This window comes from Muntiacus reevesi, chromosome 1 (genome assembly GCF_963930625.1).
Source record: "Muntiacus reevesi chromosome 1, mMunRee1.1, whole genome shotgun sequence".
Lineage (NCBI taxonomy): Eukaryota > Metazoa > Chordata > Mammalia > Artiodactyla > Cervidae > Muntiacus > Muntiacus reevesi.
In genome coordinates this window covers 260,004,153-260,023,316 of record NC_089249.1, presented here as the reverse complement: position 1 = coordinate 260,023,316, position 19,164 = coordinate 260,004,153, and the positions used below count along the sequence as shown (strand labels likewise).

The 19,164-nt window shown below is 37.5% G+C and overlaps 1 protein-coding gene across 3 annotated transcripts in view; it reads right to left on the bottom strand.

The window, feature by feature from the left end:
• VCAN (versican) overlaps positions 1–19,164 on the bottom strand; it is a 113,904-nt gene that overhangs the window by 3,947 nt on the left and 90,793 nt on the right. For all 3 annotated transcript variants that reach the window (XM_065919094.1, XM_065919093.1, XM_065919095.1), the window contains one exon: positions 3,055–3,199. In XM_065919094.1, the coding sequence (XP_065775166.1) occupies positions 3,055–3,199 (145 nt within the window). The remainder of the gene's footprint in view (positions 1–3,054; positions 3,200–19,164) is intronic.

The window sequence follows — 19,164 nt, the reverse complement described above, 5'->3', positions numbered from 1 at the left end:
TGCAACATACAATTATCAAGGGATTAGAAACTAGGACATTAAACACAAAAACAAAACACAAAAAACTCCTGCAAATCAATATATACAAGAAAAGCGATCAAACTTTCAAAATAAGCAATAGAAACGAGCAGATACATTACAAAAGAAGAGTTATACATACATGAAAAGATTTCCAAGAAGAATCATCCAAGACAATGCAAGTTAAATCAGAAGAGATAACATTTTATACCCACCAGACTGGCAAAAATTTCAAAGTCCGATAAGATCAAATGTTGGAGAAGATGTGGAGTAACAGGACCCCTCACACATTGCTGGTGGGAGTGAAAATTGGTACAACCACTTTGGAAAATAATTTGACATTTTCTAGTAAATTTGATGGTATATATATCCTATGACTCAGCAGTTCACTCCTGGAGAAACACCCTATGGAAACTTGCAGAGATCTACCATAAACAAGTTTAAGAATATGCATAGAGACATTGTTTATAATTGCAAAAACACTGAATATAACCCAAATGTCCACTTGCAGAACTGATAAATAAAATGTTATACAATCATATAATGTAATACTAAACAGCAGCAACAATGAAGAAATATAGCTACATGCATTGACGTGGATTAATCTGACAAACATAATGCTGAACAAAAAGAGCAAGGCACAAAATACAAACTTAAAGTTCAAAAATGTGCAGAACTAAACAATTTGCTTATAGATGCAAGCATGTGTGATGATTTTAAAGAGAAAAGTAAAGGAACTACATCATTATCTTTGGCTGGATTTGGAGATAAATGGATGGGATTGGAAAGAACCTGCAGAACAATCCAAAGATACATGAATGGCATGCACTGAGGTTTGTTTTTTTAATATGTCTTTTGTAAATAATATAATTCTTCTTTGTAATTAATTGAAACTACCTAGGTCTATAAAGATGTATAAATTATCTGTAAAGAGAAATGAGTCTATATAGACATTTATAAAATTCATAAAATTCCCCAGGGTAATGATTAACAAAGAATTTAGTTTACATAAATAAAAATCAGACAGTAGGGAGATAAAATATATAAATTGTTTTGTTTTGGTTTCTTCCTCCTTTAGGGAGGTAGACCTGTTTTGTAAATCTTTCCCCATTGGGAAATGTGTACCATGAAGCTGCTTTTGTGAATCCCTTTTAGATAAAGGCCAGTGGTTCTCAACGGGGGGCAGTTTTCTTCCTCTTCCCCCTCCCCCAAGGATAGTTGGCAGTGGCTGGAGACATGGATGGTTGTCACAAAGCAGAGGAGGAGGATGTGGAGTGGAGCAGAATGCCTCTGACATTTAGTGCATAGAGGGAAGTGTTGTGTGTTCAGTCGCTTAGTTGTAGCAGACTCTTTGCAATCCTGTGAGCTATAGCCCACCAGGCTCCTCTGTCCATGGGATTTTCCAGGCAAGAATAACTGGAGTGGGTTGCCATTTCCTTCTCCAGGGGATCTTCCTGACCCAGGGATCGAACCCGTGTCTCTTTCATCTCCTGCACTGGCAGGTGAATTCTTTACCATTGAACCACCTGCGAGGCCATTGAGGGCAGAGAGGATGCTAAACATTCTGCGAGGCACAGAACAGCCCCCCACAACTAAGGGCTGTCTGTCCAAAGTGTCAGTAGTGCCGCTGTCATATACCCTGGTATAGGAAAAAATAACACTGGAAATAAAAGAATGTTTGAGTCATAAACTGAAGAGTATGACTCCAGGGGGTATTTGGAGATCTAAGAAGGCAAACATGACATTTGGCTAAAGACAGACAGCTCATTAAGGACTTCTTACACTAGAAACAGGGAAAAGAGCAAATAACTTGATTTGCTGTTTTCACAAGCTTAATGGCATAAGTGCTAAAGTAACACACATAGTCAGGAAATCTGCTCACATAGAAAGGATATTCAGAATAAATTCTACTTTAGAGAAGAGAATAGCAGAGTGAAGTAATCACAGATAATAGCTGAGTTTTGACTTAGCTTTGTGTAACTTACTGTTCTCTTTTAACAGAATTTCTCATTGGTGTTTAAGTCTTTTCTAAAATATCTATAGAGTTATATATTTTTAGTTTTATTATTTTTATATTAAAAAATAAGTCAAATGGATTTTATATTTTGCATTTGTACTTTGTACTCTTAATTGAGGTGGGTAAAATCTGGGTCTAGAAGTTAAATAAGCATGTTCTAACACCAATATCAATTGTAACCAGGTTTAAAAATTGTTATGCAATTCCTGTTTTTTTTAAGGAAGAAGTCTACATAGTGTGGCTTAGAATTAGAACATATTGGTCAATGATAAATAGTGAAAAATCAGCTTTCTTAATTTTATCTGTTAATGTCAACTAAGCAGGTCTCCTCATTCTAGAACTTACATTATAAATGTTTTTGCTTTATCATTTCTTGAAAATAGTCATAATAGATATAGGGATGATATTTTTGTTCTATGGTTTATGAGCATAGATTGAGCTTCTAAGGGACTGATTGAAAAACTCAAATGCCTATAATGACCAGGAGCTTAACCAAAAAACGCGGGAAAGTCTGAATGAGGACCGCAATGAGGACTGTGGTCCCCACCAAGGCAGGGCAGTGTTATTTAGTTGCAGTACTTTAGGCCACTGATAAATTTGAACATGGGCCAAATGGCACTAGGTGGTCTTTTTTATTTTTAAGTAAAAATAATTCACATTATCTTATGATATATCCCAGTTTTTTATTTTTGACAAGTCATTTTTTTAATGCTTTCCTCATCAAAATTAACAGATCTATGGGCCCTTGGGTCTGGTAATTGTTTTTCTTACAAATACTGACAGGTAGTTTCTTTTTTTTTTACATAAATGCTACATTATCTTAAGCACTTGAAATCTAAAATGAAGACATTACTGAAAACAAACTTTTCAATTATGTTGAGAAAGTAAACTGTTCCAGAGCAATAAGGATGCTGTATATGACATCCAGCTTATGTCTCAAAGAATGATGCCTATTCTTCCTGAATTTACTTGATAACTGAAATGCAGATTAGTACACATTATGATGGGTTAACCATTACCTGTTCCTTTCTTGCAGGTGTAGGTGAGATGGTAATTGCAGGGGACATCATTCCACTGGCCATTCTCATGCCATATAATCACAACGCAGTCTTCTCCAGTTGAAAAGAAGCTGTCTGGTTGGTTCGGTCTCCAGTTCTCATATTGCTGTAAAAAGCAGGGAAAAATAACTGTTGAAGCCTACTATAAAAGTGGTGGCTCCATTATAGCACAATTGAATTAGAATGGGCTCAGCAATTCCTGTTGAACAATTTAGCTCGAATAATTTTGGTGGTAAAGATTTTTACACTTTGAGTGGAAAATATATGTTATCTCAAAGTCTCTCTTCAAGAAATATGCATATTTTTTCCTTTGACAATGAGATATACCTAAGGAATTTGGTGCTATTAATAGTGCTTCCCAGGGGTGCTAGTGGTAAAGAACTCTCCTGGCAATACAGGAGACTAGATGCAGGTTCGATCCCTGGGTCAAGAAGATCCCCTGGAGGAGGGCATAGCAACCCACTCCAGTGTTCTTGCCTGGAGGATCCCACGGACAGAGGAGCCTGGCGGTCTACTGTCCACAGTGTTGCAAAGAGTTGGACACAACTGAAATGATTTAGTGTGCATGAGTGTATCCTAGATTCCTAAATATGAAATCAAAGCTCATTTTAAGAATATTAACCATGGCATTATTGTTAATTGTAACAGTATTAATGGCAGTGCAACAACTAGAGAAAAAATTCATAAACTCAGCACTCTAATCTACACGCTTTCTTCCAATCCCTATGTGTACATATACTTTTATGTAGTTGTGATTGTAGTTTGATAAAAGGTTCAGTCCTTCGTTTATATTTTTATCACTATAAAGTAACTTTCTTTGTCTTACTGAATTAAATTGTTTTATTCAAATTCTTTGATATATTGATAGATTTCTAAATTGCTATATTTGCTATATTTGTTTTTTATTTATCCAATATGCCTCTGCCCATCATTTTACATAAACTTCTCTGAGTAATTCTGCTTTAGATATGATTCTCGTGTGTACCATACAGTTGTGTTTTGCTTTATGATATAATCTGCAAGTTTCTTTAATAGGAACATTTATCATATTTTTGTATATTGATATATAAGATAATGCTTTTAAAATACATCTTACTAAAAATGTTTTTTTCATGAATGCTCGGATAATTAAAAGGAATTTTATTGATCTGATGTTTTTCTACTGGTTGCCTTTATATTTATATTTTAGATAATTCCTATTGATTCTCTAGTTTGAGCAATGACATGTAACCAGAAATATCTTTTAGCTTCCGCCAGTGACACTTGGAACAGGGAACAACAGACTGGTTCCAAATTGGGAAAGGAATACTTCAAGGCTATATATTGTCACCCTGCTTATTTAGCTTATATGCAGAGTACTTCATGAGAAATGCCAGACTGGATGAAACACAAGGTGGAATCAAGATTGATGGGAAAAAATCAATAACTTCAGATATGCAGATGACACCACCCTTTTGGCAGAAAGCAAAGAAGAACTAAAGAGCCTCTTGATAAAAGTGAAAGAGGAGAGTGAAAAAGTTGGCTTAAAGCTGAACATTCAAAAAACTAAGATCATGGTATCCAGTCCCATCATTTCATGACAAATAGATGGGGAAACAATGGAAACAGTGACAGACTTCATATTTTTGGGCTCCAAAATTACTGCAAATGGTAACTGCAGCCATGAAATTAAAAGATGCTTGCTCCTTCGAAGAGAAGCTATGACCAACCTAGACAGCATAGACATTACTTTGCCAACAAAGGTCCGTCTAGTCAAAGCTATGGTTTTTCCAGTAGTCATGAATGGATGTGAGAGTTGGACTAAAAGAAAGCTGAGCACCAAAGAACTGATGCTTTTGAACTGTGGTATTGGAGAAGATTCTTGAGAGTCCCTTGGAAAACAAGGAGATCAAACCAGTCACTCCTAAAGGAAATCAGTCCTGAATATTCATTAGAAGGACTAGTGCTGAAGCTGAAACTCCAATACTTTGGCCACCTAATGCTAAGAACTGACTCATTGGAAAAGAACCTGACGCTGGGAAAGATTGAAGGTAGGAGGAGAAGGGGATGACAGAGAATGAGATTGTTGAATGCCAATCTGTCCAGTTGGTGATGGACAGGGAAGCCTAGCATGCTGAAGACCATGGGGTCACAAAGAATCAAACACGACTGAGCAACTAAACTGAACTGAACTGAACTGAACAGTGATAATTGCCTTTTATTTTAGCACCAATAATAGATGAAGCCCTCTTTTAGGTACTTGGTATGCATTATCTTTCACAATGATCCAGCAAGACTGGGAATAACTTGGACCTTAGAAATGTTAAACACCCAGAACTTTTGGGTTTACATTCAATTTTTGTCACCTTAAAATGTAGCATCCATATCAAGCAACAATTACATGAAAAACACAGTCCTTATGCCTATTCAAAATTAACAAATTTTAGTGAGATGAAAATATTGGGCTATAAATAAGAGAGCAATTTCCCAGCTTCTAGACTCTTAACTAGAATGTGAAATGGGACAAGTTTGTTCAGGGTCTGTCTGACTCAACTTGGGTACTGTTTTCCCAATATGCTTTGCTTACTCTCAGCTTTTACATCACATCTAATGTTGACCAGACTGGTGGAGACACATTTCCTTCATCTGAAAGGAATATAGATTCAGATTTATGGGACAACAGCAAATATGACATCTCTCTGGGCATACGAATTTATTCATCTTTTCTTGAATTAAATTTAAAATTAGTTTTTAGTGGTAAAGAATCCGCCTATCAATGCAGGAGACATAAAAGACGCAGGTTCGATCCCTGAGTTGGGAAGATCCCCTGGAGAAGGGCATGGCAACTCACTCCAGTATTCTTGCCTAGAGAATCCCATGGACAGAGGAACCTGGTGGACTATAGTCCATTGGATCACAAACAGTCAGACACGACTTAAGTGACTTAGCGTGCATGCACCTTGAATTAAATTGAAAATAAGTTTGTGTGTAGAAAATAAACTTATGGCACCAAGGGGAGAAGAAAGGAGGGAGAGATAAATTGAGAGGTTGGGATTGATACATATACCCTACTATACATAAAATAGATAACTAATAAGGACCGACTATACTGCACAGGGAACTCGACTCAATACTCTGTGACGACCTCTACGGGTAAACAATCTTAAAAAGAGCATGTGTGTATATATATAACACTGATTCACTTTGCTGTACACCAGAAACTAACAACATTGTAAATCAACTATGCTCCAATAAAAATTTTAAAAAAACCAGGGAAAAAATAAGCCTGTGGTTGCAACAATGAATTAGATTCTGTTTGAAAAAAGAGAAGAAAGAAGTGAATACTACTGAAGGCAACTGCTCCTAATTCAGAGCATGCCAAGAGGTGGTCCTGCTAGTTATTCCCAAAAGTACCATGGCTATTTTTATGTTTTAAAAAATTGTATAGTAAATTTACTAGAAAATGGTTCTAATTTTCCTTTCTGCTCAGAAAAAAAAATGTGGTTTTTAAAACTTTAAAATATGGTGTAACAACCTAGATTTTTTAAAAAATAACTTGTGAGATGAAGACCTTAAATTTGAAAGGTAGAAGATTAAGAGATCTTCTTCTTTTCCTTCAATCTCTTTGCTTAACTTTGCTTTGAAATACACCTCAATCATGTGAAAATTAAGATAGGAGACAAGAGACCTCTGCTATGTAAAGAAGAGTCTCTGAAAAGTGATACAACTGCAAAGAATTAAGGGAAGGTTAATAAAGATTTTTTTTCTTCAAAACACAGACTTAAGGATGTTTTTATTTCTCGTGTGTAAATCCAGAAATTACATGGATTTAAATCCATTCTCTTAGCCTGGAGGGTAACTCGTGTTACCCACTAGGTGACCCTTGGAAAGATGCTTACAGGACCATAGGCACCAAGCCACTCTGCCTGGCAGGTTTTCCTGCAACAAGGAACTGAAGCTTGATCTGATTTGGGTTTCTAATTATTTCTTTATTTTCCTTTCTTTATTATCTCTTACCCTCTGCCCACCAAGCCTGTTTTTGTTTTGTTTTGGTTTTTTTTTTTTTTGCTATCCTCCTTTAATAGACAATGGAAAAGGAAATGGAGCAACATTGCAGATAGAAATGTCACATTCGGCCTGCTGCTATATAACTAAACTGTCTTTAATAGATGAATTAAAGCAGGATAAAATTAAAAATTAATAAGCAAAAAATAAGAATTCCTTAAAACTAATAAATATCTACATTTAATACTTTTATGGTAAAAGATTCCAGAGTTCCTCATATACTTAACTTGGAGCTCAATATTTTCTAGCTTACTTTATAATGAACCTCTTCCAAGAAACCAGTGAACGTCCTCAAAGGTGGAAAATTTTCCAGCATCCCAACACCACGTGTATACTGTGCAATACTCCACTCTCCTTGTCCCTCTCACACTGTTCATCTCCCTTCTTTGCTTTATTTTTCCTCATAACACTGATTACCTTCTAACATCCTATGCATCTTATTTACTTATTGCATTTTTTTCTCCTTAGCAATGTGTAAGCTCATTAAGGACAGGAATTTGGGTTTCTTTTGTTTACTCCTGTATCCTCAATGCCTGTATCCTCAGGAGCTATGCCTGGCCCCTGATTGAAGATGTTGTTTGCCCCCGGTAAACTGTAAGCAAGACAATCACAAAGTCAGCAGTGTTTAATAACCATTCTGGGAAACAATTGGCAATACACATCAAGAGTCTTAAAAAGTTCTCAGCACTGGACCTCGTAATTCTACTTCTAAAGTGCTATCCTAAAAAATAATCAGAGGTGTGAATATTTTATCTAAAATATTACTTACACAAGTAGTAAGTGGGGAAAATATATAGAGCAAACATATATTCAATAAATCTTGGGTACAGCCAGACAAATGGGATATTATATAACCATTAAATATCTTGTTATTGAGGACTATACAAGAAGATGGAAGATACTAAAAGAAAAGTTAAGTTAAAAAGCAAAGTACTAAAAATGTACAATGATCCAAATTTTACACATACTCTCAGATGTGGCTGTGTGTATGTGTGCACATAAAAGATCAAAAAAATGTGATCAAATGTCATATATAAAGTTTACACCCAGTGATATGAGATTAAGGTAATATTTTATTCTACATATTCTTACAGGTTTGACAACTTCCCTTGAGTGAGCATGAATTACTTCTGTAATTAGTAAAAATGAACAGTATAAAATGATCTATGCAGTGATCAGAAAGAATTTACCGACTTCTCAGCTAACCCTTTTTAAATCTAACCTCAACAAATATCATTTCAAGTCATCCAAGTCCCTTGACTGCCATGTATTTTGCAGCTGACATTTCCTCCTGATCTGAACAATAACCATCTCATTTTCACACTGAAATTAGATTCTGATTCCATGCCACCAAAGTAATTCTCAGGCCTTAAGCTGCCCAGACTCAGACCTCTGGTAAAAGATTTAATTGTTTTGGGTGGGAATTGCATTTGGCTCACAACAGTGATTTAAAACCCGTGTTCTGTGTTGTTGCTTGGCAGAACTGTGGCTTAATGGTGCAGGACCAAATTTTAAGTCTGTGGTTTTTACAAGAATGTCTGATAGCCACAGGCATGTCACACTATTACCTCATATCTGATTGCTCCATTGTGCACATTTATTTTGGCTTGGATGCTTTGATTTTGCTCCATGTTACTGCCAAAATGACTTAGCAAAGGAAACTCCAGTTTTCTGAACAACTTTCTTTGTATCCTTCTGAATTCTTTATAGCCTTATTTAATATCACTTGTAGGAAGAAAGAGTAGAAAAAATAAATCATTGATTTTAGGTTTAATAATTTTTTTTTCACTAAAGCTAAATGTGAGGAAATCAGTTCTGAGTTATAAGAATGTAACCAAGCCTTGCTCTTATAGGCCATGTCTCATACATACAGAAGTGCAGACTCTTGGATCGAGCAGAGAAAAATTCTCCACTTCCATGTGGATTATCTTTTCATTAGGATTATAAGCCAACATCCTGGGTGATCCAGCCCAGATTGGCCCTCTTCTAGGACTGGATGGACAAGCTAAGAATTATCCCAAAACACCAGCATGGTTTGGGGAGAATTCATTTTAACATTGCTAACAGAAATAAATGCTGACCAGACCTCAGCCTGGTCCTATCTCGAGACTCATGTTCACCATTCTAAACCTTGAACTCTTGTTCTTTCCTCTAGAGACCAGAATTAGATCAATACCATGTTTGAAAAGAATCCCCTACATTTCTTTGCATTTTTGTTCTCTTCTGATGGGAGAAGAAATTATGACATAAAAGTCACACAGTTGATATAAAGGAAAGCCAGAGCAGTGTAAACTTTTATACATGTTCTGTAATAGACTTGCATTTTATTAACAGGTAATTATTTAAACCTTGTATAAACTGCTTAATGCTCTATACTGTATGAAAAAGTTACTTTAGAGTCCCAATTAGATGATTACCTCTACATATCTGTACAAAAAGAAAATGTGCCCCCAAAGACAACCATTTCAATTAAATTGAATTTATTATCTTTTCAGTTACTGTTTTCTCTTTCTTTTCCCCTCAATCAGATTCAAACAAGTTAGCTGCCAAAAACATAAAATGATTCTAAAAACCCTGGCCAAAAGCCAATAGTTAAGTACTATTCTCTCAAGTGAAAATTGTCTCCACAACCAGAGAATTCGTTCTGAATCAATCCTGATATTGATTGAAGCTATTCACCACAATCTATCAAATTTTACAAATGCTTAGACTACTTTTTTCCAAATAATCTGCATCTTCCTGTCAAAATTTTATTCCTATCTTAAATGAACATAAAGGCAGAGAATTACCCTGCAGGGCTCCCCTGCCTGCAGACATTCTCCACCCTGGAGACTGAATTCAGTTCCACGGGTCTAAGACGAACTTGACTTAGTTCTCTCAAGCAGAGTGGCTGAAGAGTTATTCTCTTCTCCCCACCTCTTTGAAAGTTTCCGTCTTGGTTCAGTCAACATACGGAAAGGAAAATGTATGTGTTGTGTTTTGGGATGGGGGTAGAGTCTCTGCTTTTGAAAGTCATCAGCAACCTATTAAACTCAGACAAGGTTTACATCCTTTCAAGGTGACTCTGATTGTAGCGTCTTGGAGCCTGAACTGTCATTCAAAGATACCAGCCGACTTTTATCTTTAAAATACACACCACCATGATCAATGGCCCTGAAATCTCAGCAGATAACTAGCATCATGAGCATGAACAAAATAAACTGAGGATAAAACTGTAATGCAAGTAATTGACTTTTTCCTTAAGTAGAGATAGATCACTGTCTTTTTCCTAAGGTTAAAAAGCATGATTTCATAGACTCACAGACACAGAAGGGAAACGTATGGCTACTCAAGGGAAAAGGTAGAGAGGAATAAATTAGGACTTTAGGATTAAAAGATAAACACTACTATAACTACACTAGATAAACAGCAAGAAAGACCTACTGTATATAGCACAGGGAACGACACTGAATATCTTATAAGAACCTATAATGGAAAAGAAAACACACACACATACATATAACTGAATTACTTTGCTACACACCAGAAACTAACACAATGCCGCTTATCCACTATGCTGCAATCTTTCAAAAAGCAGTATTTCATGAATAGACAAGGTTTAGAAATAAACCAGGTATTTTGCTTTGCTTTACAAAAGGAGTTAGCTTGATTCAGCTTTGAGCACTGCTTTCAGTTCAAGAAAGGAAACATACCATCCAATATTAGTCAGTTACTTCTGTGACAGTCATGTCCCAGCTGGTCCTTTATGTGAAACATATATAAGTAGATCAATTTATGAGGACATAGGCAAGCAGCTGGATGGTGAAAAGAAAAGGCTGGATCAAGGAAGGTTCTTGAACTGGGGAATGACTTACTCTCATCCTCACAGGCAACATTCCAAAACAGTCTTTGTTTTTAGCCCACCAGGCTCCTCTGTCCATGGGATTCTCCAGGCAAGAATACTGGAGTGCGTTGCCATTTCCTTCTCTAGCGGATCTTCCCAAACCAAGGATTGAACCCAGATCTCCTGCATTGCAGGCAGATTCTTTACAATCTGAGCCACTAGAGAAGGCTTCGTCTAGGAAATTTTTTGTCTTTAAAGGATAATGTCAATTCAAAAAGCAAAATCCTGAAGATAACAAGGTCATGCTTCAACCTCTAGTAGAGAAAGAATTCCTGGAATATGAAAGAGCTTTGTTTTTAAATCCCTTTTATCCGCATCTTAAAGCTAAGATATTTTCAAAGCAATGCACCTTATCAAAACTTGGTTGATAACTAGCCCTTCTCCATAATATTTGACTCATTTCAAATTCTTTTCACTGAGATTTTACAATTTCTTAATTTAGTCAAATAATTACAAAGAATAATCGATGGATACAAATTAGTTCTGCAAAAGAGTCAGGCACTCTGTTTAGAATCTCTTGGTTTCCTTTCTTCTCTAATGAAATTAAAAAAAAACAGAATTTTCACACACTAAATGAAATTAAAGTTCATCTTTCTGTGACACAAATTTGACATTTACTACCATCACATACACACACACACACTCACACATTCACCCCTACAAATACAGTATTTCTTGGCCTCAGGGAAGGCAATATCTAGGCTAGACCTTTGGGAGTGCCCCAGTTCACGCAGACCTGTGCAGTGGATAGGTTCCCACCATAAAGATGATAGAGAAATTCCAAAATGGTTAGATGACTAGCAGAATCAGCAGCAGCAGACTCCTTGAGATGGGAAAACAGAGCTGTCCTTTGGGTAAACTTGTCAGCTAATTAAACAATTTTTTACACAGTAGTCCCTGGGCAGAGTTTGAATTTGTGCCTGAGCAAAAAAGTACAAACTGTTTCACGTCATGGATCTTGAGGCTCTCTCATGTATCATCAGTTCAATTCAGTTCAGTCACTCAGTCGTGTCCTACTCTTTGCAACCCCATGGACTGCAGCATGCCAGGCCTCCCCTGTTCATCACCAACTTCCAGAGTTTACTCAAACTCATGCCCATTGAGTCGGTGATGCCATCCAACCCTCTCATCCTCTGTTGTCCCCTCCCCCCGTCTTCAATCTTTCCCAGCATCATGGTATTTTCAAATAAGCCAGTTCTTCACATCAGGTGGTCAAATTATTGGAGTTTCAGCTTCAACATCAGTCCTTCCAACGAACAGTCAGGACTGATCTCCTTTAGGATGGGCTGGTTGGATCTCCTTGCTGTCCAAGGGACTCTCAAGAGTCTTCTCCAACACCACAGTTCAAAAGCATCAATTCTTTGGCACTCAGCTTTCTTTATAATCCAACTTTCACATCCATACATGACTACTGGTAAAACCAAAACTTTGACTAGACAGGCCTTTGTTGGCAAAGTAATGTCTCTGCTTTTTAACATGCTGCCTAGGTTGTTCATTACTTTTCTTCCAAGGAATAAGTGTCTTTTAATTTCATGGCTGCAGTTACCATCTGCAGTGATTTTGGAGCCCAAAATCTCTCATGTATATCTGAACTGCAAATCTTGAATCTGTTTCTGCCAAGGGCCTCCTCTGACACTGACCTAGGACCTACGCACATACTTATCTACAGTTTTTCAGCTTCGATTGAGTTAGAGTGAATCTTTTGTTCTTTAAAATTCACTGGAATTTAGATTATCTTAATGGCTTTGTGTTTTAGAACTACTTTGGGTTTTGCCAAGAATGTTTAAACAATTAATCACATACATTCCATTGATAAAAACCACTCTTGACATTTGTCCAGTAAAGTCATTCTATGATATAATATATTATTGTAATTGTTGGGACAATTTATTAAGGCTTCAAGTTATAATTTGGAGGGTTTTTTTTTGTTTTTTTTTTTTCCCATGAACAATCCAGTCTCTACTTTCTACCTACTCTCCCTTCCCCCAAACGCTGCTGATTTAATTCACTGTAAAAAAATTTTCATAAGAAAACCAAAAATATCCTCTAGGTTCACACGCCAAGAGAACCAGCCAAGGAAAACTTTCTGCTGTTATTACTGTGTATAAAGTGAAGATACGGGAAAGACTGGTCCTAACATTTGCCTCTGTTGCTAGGATTTTACTAAGCATGTGACTTCATCTGTTAGCTTCAATTGTATTTGAAAAATCATCTTATATCACATGCAATTTTCAAGTTCACAATATAATGCAATTCATACTAGAATTTTAAAATCTAAAGCTATAGGGACTTAACTTACAGAGAATATTACTCCTGCAGGAACCTAAGTGCTGTTCTGGGAATGTGAAGTTTTGAAATGCGAAATACTATCTGGCCACTAGGTGGTGATATCCATCCATCATTATATTTTGAATTACCAACTAAGCCACTGTTAAAACAATGTAGAATCCCCCCAAAACTATAATTATTTACTCTATGTGGGAAAAAAAAATTTAAAATTATCTGTGTTATGTTCTCTCAGTTTTGTGAGGAAAACTAGGAAGAGAAAACTTTTCTAAAAAATAGACCTCAGCTAAACAGTAAGTACCAATCCCATTACATTCTATTTGGCTACAGGCCAATGTAGCTACAATCTAAACTTTCTACTTGACAAAAGCATTCAACTACAAAAGTTTATTTTTACTATTTGGCCTTTTAAAATTATCAGATGACTTACGTCAATGGTGAAACTGCACCAGAAATAAGCCAAATTTATGATAGCAACCTAAAATCCTTAAAAGAGGGCAGATCAAAAATAAACACCTATAGAGGAGAGTGAAAAGGCTGGCTTAAAACTCAGCATTCAGAAAACTAAGATCATGGCATCTGGTTCCATCACTTCATGGCAAATAGATGAAGAAAAAGCAGAGATGGTGACAGATTTTATTTTCTTGGGCTCCAAAATCACTGCAGACCATGACTGCAGCCACAAAATTAAAAGACAATTGCTCCTTGGAAGAAAGATAGGATAAACCTACACAGCGTATTAAAAAGCAGAGATGACTTTGCCAACAAAGGTCTGGATAGTCAAAGCCATGGTTTTTCCAGCAGTCACATATGGATGTGAGAGTTGGACCATAAAGAAGGCTGAGCACTGAAGAACTGATGCTTTCCATATAGTGCAGGAGGAGACTCTTGAGAGTCCCTTGGACTGCAAGATCAAACCAGTAAATCCTAAAGGAAATCAGTCCTGAATATTCATTGGAGGGACTGATGCTAAAGCTGAAGCTCTAATACTGTGGCCATCTGATGTGAAAAGCCAACTCACTGGAAAAGACCATGTGCTGGGAAAGAATGAGGGCAAGAGGAGAAAAGGGAGACAGAGGATGAGATGGTTGGATGGCATCACCAGCTCAATGGACGTGGGTTTGAGCAAGCTCCAAGAGACAGTGAAGAACAGGGAAGCTTGGCCTGCTGCAGTCCATGGAGCAGGGACATGACTTGGCTATTGAAAAACAATATGCAAACAAGTTAATGTCTGCATGTGACTTAGTTTCTTTTTAACTAAAAACTTACGTAGATTAGTTATAAAAACATGACACTTGTACTAAAAGATGACTTCTCTGTGTTCAAATTCCTTTTATCACCTGGAACTGGTAGGCCCACTGCTGCTCTTCCCATGGCCAAATGCAGATGATGCCAGGATGCCAGCGGTAAGCAGATAATCACCCAAGGATACAAGGATAAAAGCAAACTCCAAAGAGAAAACACCGACCCTAGAGGACTGCTTACCCTTTTGAAACATATGCTGATAAGAAACCACCTTTGCACTAAATGAAGGACTCATATAAACCACTCTGGGTTAACCTCCACCCCCAACTCTCCACCTTTCAGAACACAGGTCAAATGGTTATCTGCCAGGAGCTTAGGAGGACTACTTATTAGAGAAATCAAAACGTTTGGTAACTTTAAAATGCCTTTCTCCCCTAGATGGCTCTGGTCACAATAGGCATTTGTTTGCAGTTTGCAGCATGGGGGGAAGGGGGGCAGTTGTATTTAATTTTGTTTTATTCAAATTGTCGGGGGCACATGACCTCACTTCGAGGTAGAGATATACCCTCTTCTGATCCTGGTACTTGCTTCAGGTTACTCTTGTCTTGGTCCTTGTTTATTTATGTTTTAAAGGAGGTTATGGTTTTGTCGTTGTCTTTTAGTCCAACGAGCAAAAGGAAAAGAGCAGCTTTGTTTTAAAGGAGAAAGAGACGTTTGTTTTGGTGTTCCTGCCCTAGGCTGGCAGCCTGGAGTCGGATCCTGCAAACATGAATACGTCGAAGGGAAGAAAAACTAACTTGGGGTCTCCTGATAGTTGTTAAAGTGGCAATACGCCCATTATTTTCCTAGCTGGCAAGTCTCCGTGCGGGAGAGATGATCTGCCAGCTTTGGAGCACAGCACTAATCTTGTGTAATAGCGTGAGCTCACTGCCCTACAAAGTAGTAATTATCAACAGCAGTTTCCAAAGGATGTGCGCTCCTCCCACTGTGAGAGCACTTGGGAGACGGGGCCCCAGGCGCAGCCCCGCAAGCCACTTGCGTTTAATCCCCACCATGAATGATGCCAGTGGGTTCCTTCACCCAAGTTTGTTTGTACAGGTCTTCAGTCAGGAAGTGCTAAGGATCCAAATGCAACGTGAAACTGCCAAATCCATTCAACATTTTCTTGGCCTTTTCCTTGGTTATGCATTGCCTTAAACTAATTAGCAATTAAATTTAAATAACCATGTGTGATTTTCAAGTTTCACAGGGCACTGTTGGAAAAGCCTCTGGGAGAAGGAACTACTGCATCCATCAATTCTTCTTTTAAGGGGAATTGTGTCAACTATGAAGTGATCTTCTGGTGGAGGGTAAATATGGTTCTTCCAGCTGTTTGCCTGTCACAAGCCATCTGTACTCAAGGACGGGAAAGGCGGAGATGAGGGTTTTGTGCTCTACAACTACGCTATGGCTCCATCTATCTCACGTGTCGAATCAGAAGAATCAATTCTTGGTTTCAAATCAAACTGAACTGCAACACAAGTAAAAATTTTCACTAAGAGTTCAATGGTCTTTTGGACAAGAAACTGAAAATTCTTCTACCCATGAGCAATGTGTGAAAGGAAGAGGAAACAGCCTACGTTTTCCTTGGCTTTTAGGGTAATGTAATGAAGCCTGTGAGATTTAACATAATTAAATTAATGTTGATATGCAGTGTGACTTGCTCACAGGGAAGCGGCATTTGACTTTGAGCTGAAACCACAGCACAGCCAACACACATCCATCTGCAAACACTTGACAGGAAGTCTTCTAAGATTTTCAGGTAGAAAAAGTAAAACTGAAAGTTTTGGCTTGGGGGGTTTGTTTTGCATCATTGTTTTCTGCCAAATCATTCTCAATCCCGTCAAACCTACAAATCTACAAACAAACTTGGAAGACACAGTTAGTTAACGCTCTTGATTCTCTTTTCAATGGCCAAGACATATGGGAGGGGGAGGAGGATAGGAACCTTTGTGTTTATAAAAGGGTAATAACGGTACATTCCTGCAGAAAAAAAATAATGGTTTACAGCCTGCAATTTGTTACTCTTTTTCTCTGTCCCTTTTAAGTGTCTCTTCCTGGATTAAAGGCCATTTCTTTATTGTTTCTACCTTTTTAAACGCTGTTTTGTTTTTTTTTTTTCTCACCATACTTTGCATGACAGACTGAGGTGTTTATTCATGAAAGAAGCAAAGGGGCCTCTGGATTTAAAGTCAGATCCACAACTGATTTGGCTTTTTCTGCATCAGCTCAGCATCATGACCAGGAGGGTAAGTGGGCATCCCAAATTCTAGGAGGGCCAGTTTACCAATGCTCGACCATGTTTTAAAAAAAAAAAATTGCAAAATTCAGATATCTTCCAGAATATTATTCCCGTAGTATTTTTTTAAGCACAAAAAGGATATCGATAAGCATTTCATAATCTATCTCATAACATAAAGGCACAAGATAAGTTAGCCAGAGCTAGAAAATAAGACATCTATAGATCTGTGAATTACTAACTTCTTGGAGAACTTTCTGACTAGATCCAGACAGATGCAGAGAAAAGGAAGTCTGTTGTCTCCAGACACGACACTGGAGAGTGAGAAGGAGGCCGTGACTATTTCCTAGGAAGCTGACAAGCTAGCAGTCTTTCACAGAGTGACAATGAGTGCTGACAAAATAGAGATGACAGGAGAAAAGTATAAACGAGATGTAGAAAATGTTCTTTTTAATATATAAGGATAAAGCCAAGGGTTTTTCCCCATACAAATCAAACTTTCCTCAAGCTCCTCAACAGTTTTTAAAGGGAACTGGACTGTCAGTTCTATTCAATCCTCAACCTCTGGACAACGCCATCGAAGGTGACATTTTCCTTTGAAGTAATCGCATCTGATCCATTGAAGCATCTGAGCCCCACTGGTGAGGGGGAAGTTTTGAATTGCTGCAGGAACTGACTAAAAAGCAGACTGGAAGGAGCAATACAGACCTCAGGAGAATTATATGAGAATTTTCTGAGAGTTTGATTCCTGGGGGTTAGAGAGAGGAGGGAGCAAGACAGTAAAAGCTTTAAGTCTCTGAAGGCCATGGTTGATTTTAAACCACTGGCTGGGGAGTTGTGTTATAAAAAAATGGTGTGACGAAGTCACCTAACAGTTTCCAACATCTTCGTAACTTTGCTGTCCATGGACACACTATAATCTGTAGTTGAAAAGCAAGCCATGAAATGATTTTGCCAGGATGTATGTCAGTATAGAAACATAAGTGACTCCATAATGCTCCTGAGGTCTGGCTCCCTCTGTGCTTGAAAGAACGGACTCAGATAGCGGATGGATAAAGGAAGCCCTGTCCAACTTAGCAATCACGTCATCCTTGGGGAAGCAACCCATAAGAAATGAAACAAGCCGAAAACATTCAAGAGTGAGATTCCTTTTGCTTTTTTCACTACATTTTGGATTTGGATAATAAGGTTTTTAAAAGTCTGAGTAATTGTCAGTTTCCCAAAACTTCATGGAAAATCGGCCCTGATATAACTCAAACTTTTGAGAAGTTTGCTTTCCATTTCTTCTTCCCAAGGCTTATATGTATTCTTGGGACAACCATGGACAAAATTGTCATCATTTCCAAGAGAAACATCTGTTTTCCTTTGAGTTAATAACTTTTGTAAGATGTATTATGCTCAGCGACATACTTCTGATTCACAGAAACAATTTTTTTCTTTTTGTCATGTTTGAAATACCACCTGTTTTATGGTTTAATGTTTTTCATACTGATACAACTCTAAATAAAACAATTTAGATAAACAAGAACTGTCACATGGAGATTCAGTCTAAAGATGTAAAGAGTCTTTTCAGGATTCAAAAGATAACACAGTGAGTTGGTTGAGCAATGTATGGATGCTGATTATCATTCCAATATCTGTTTTTGTCAACCACTCTGCTAGGTGCCAAGAAAATAGGATGAAAGTTAATCTCCACCCCAGAAAGCTCAGTGTCAGGAAATTAACACCACAGGGTTCAGTAGTAGGATGGGAAGAGGGCACAAATGTTTCTGCAACATAGAGAGGTCCTTAGTCACATCCGCTAGCAAGGTTTCCTGGAAGAAGGCGACTCTTGGCTAAGCAACATATTCAAACATTTATCAAGTGAATTTAGGGCAAGAGGTGAGAACATTTTGAGAATGAGGGCACGTGAATGCAAAGACCTGCAAGAGTGAGATGTCATGGCTTATTCCTGGAACTGAGGGTATTTTGAGATAAGACAGCTTAGGAAGTAGCAGATGGGGTAAGTGGGTGTGACATGCCTCACAAATAATTACAGAATTTTATCCTGAAGGCAAGAGGAAGACATTTGCAGAATTTTAAAGGGAGTAACAATAGTTCAGAGCAAGGGAAGAGGAAGGTCATAGCCAGTGGAAAACAAGATCTGGGGGAAAAACACTTCAGACTAGTCATTCATTTAACAATAGGTTAAAGAAAAAACTTAAAAGTCAGCTAATAGTATAGAAGCTAGATAAGGAGTGTTTGTTTAAGTTCACCAGCTTTAAAGTGTATTTAGCTTGGATGGTTTAACTTAGTGTCTTTGAAGACATTACTTGGGTGACAAGGAAAGTAATTC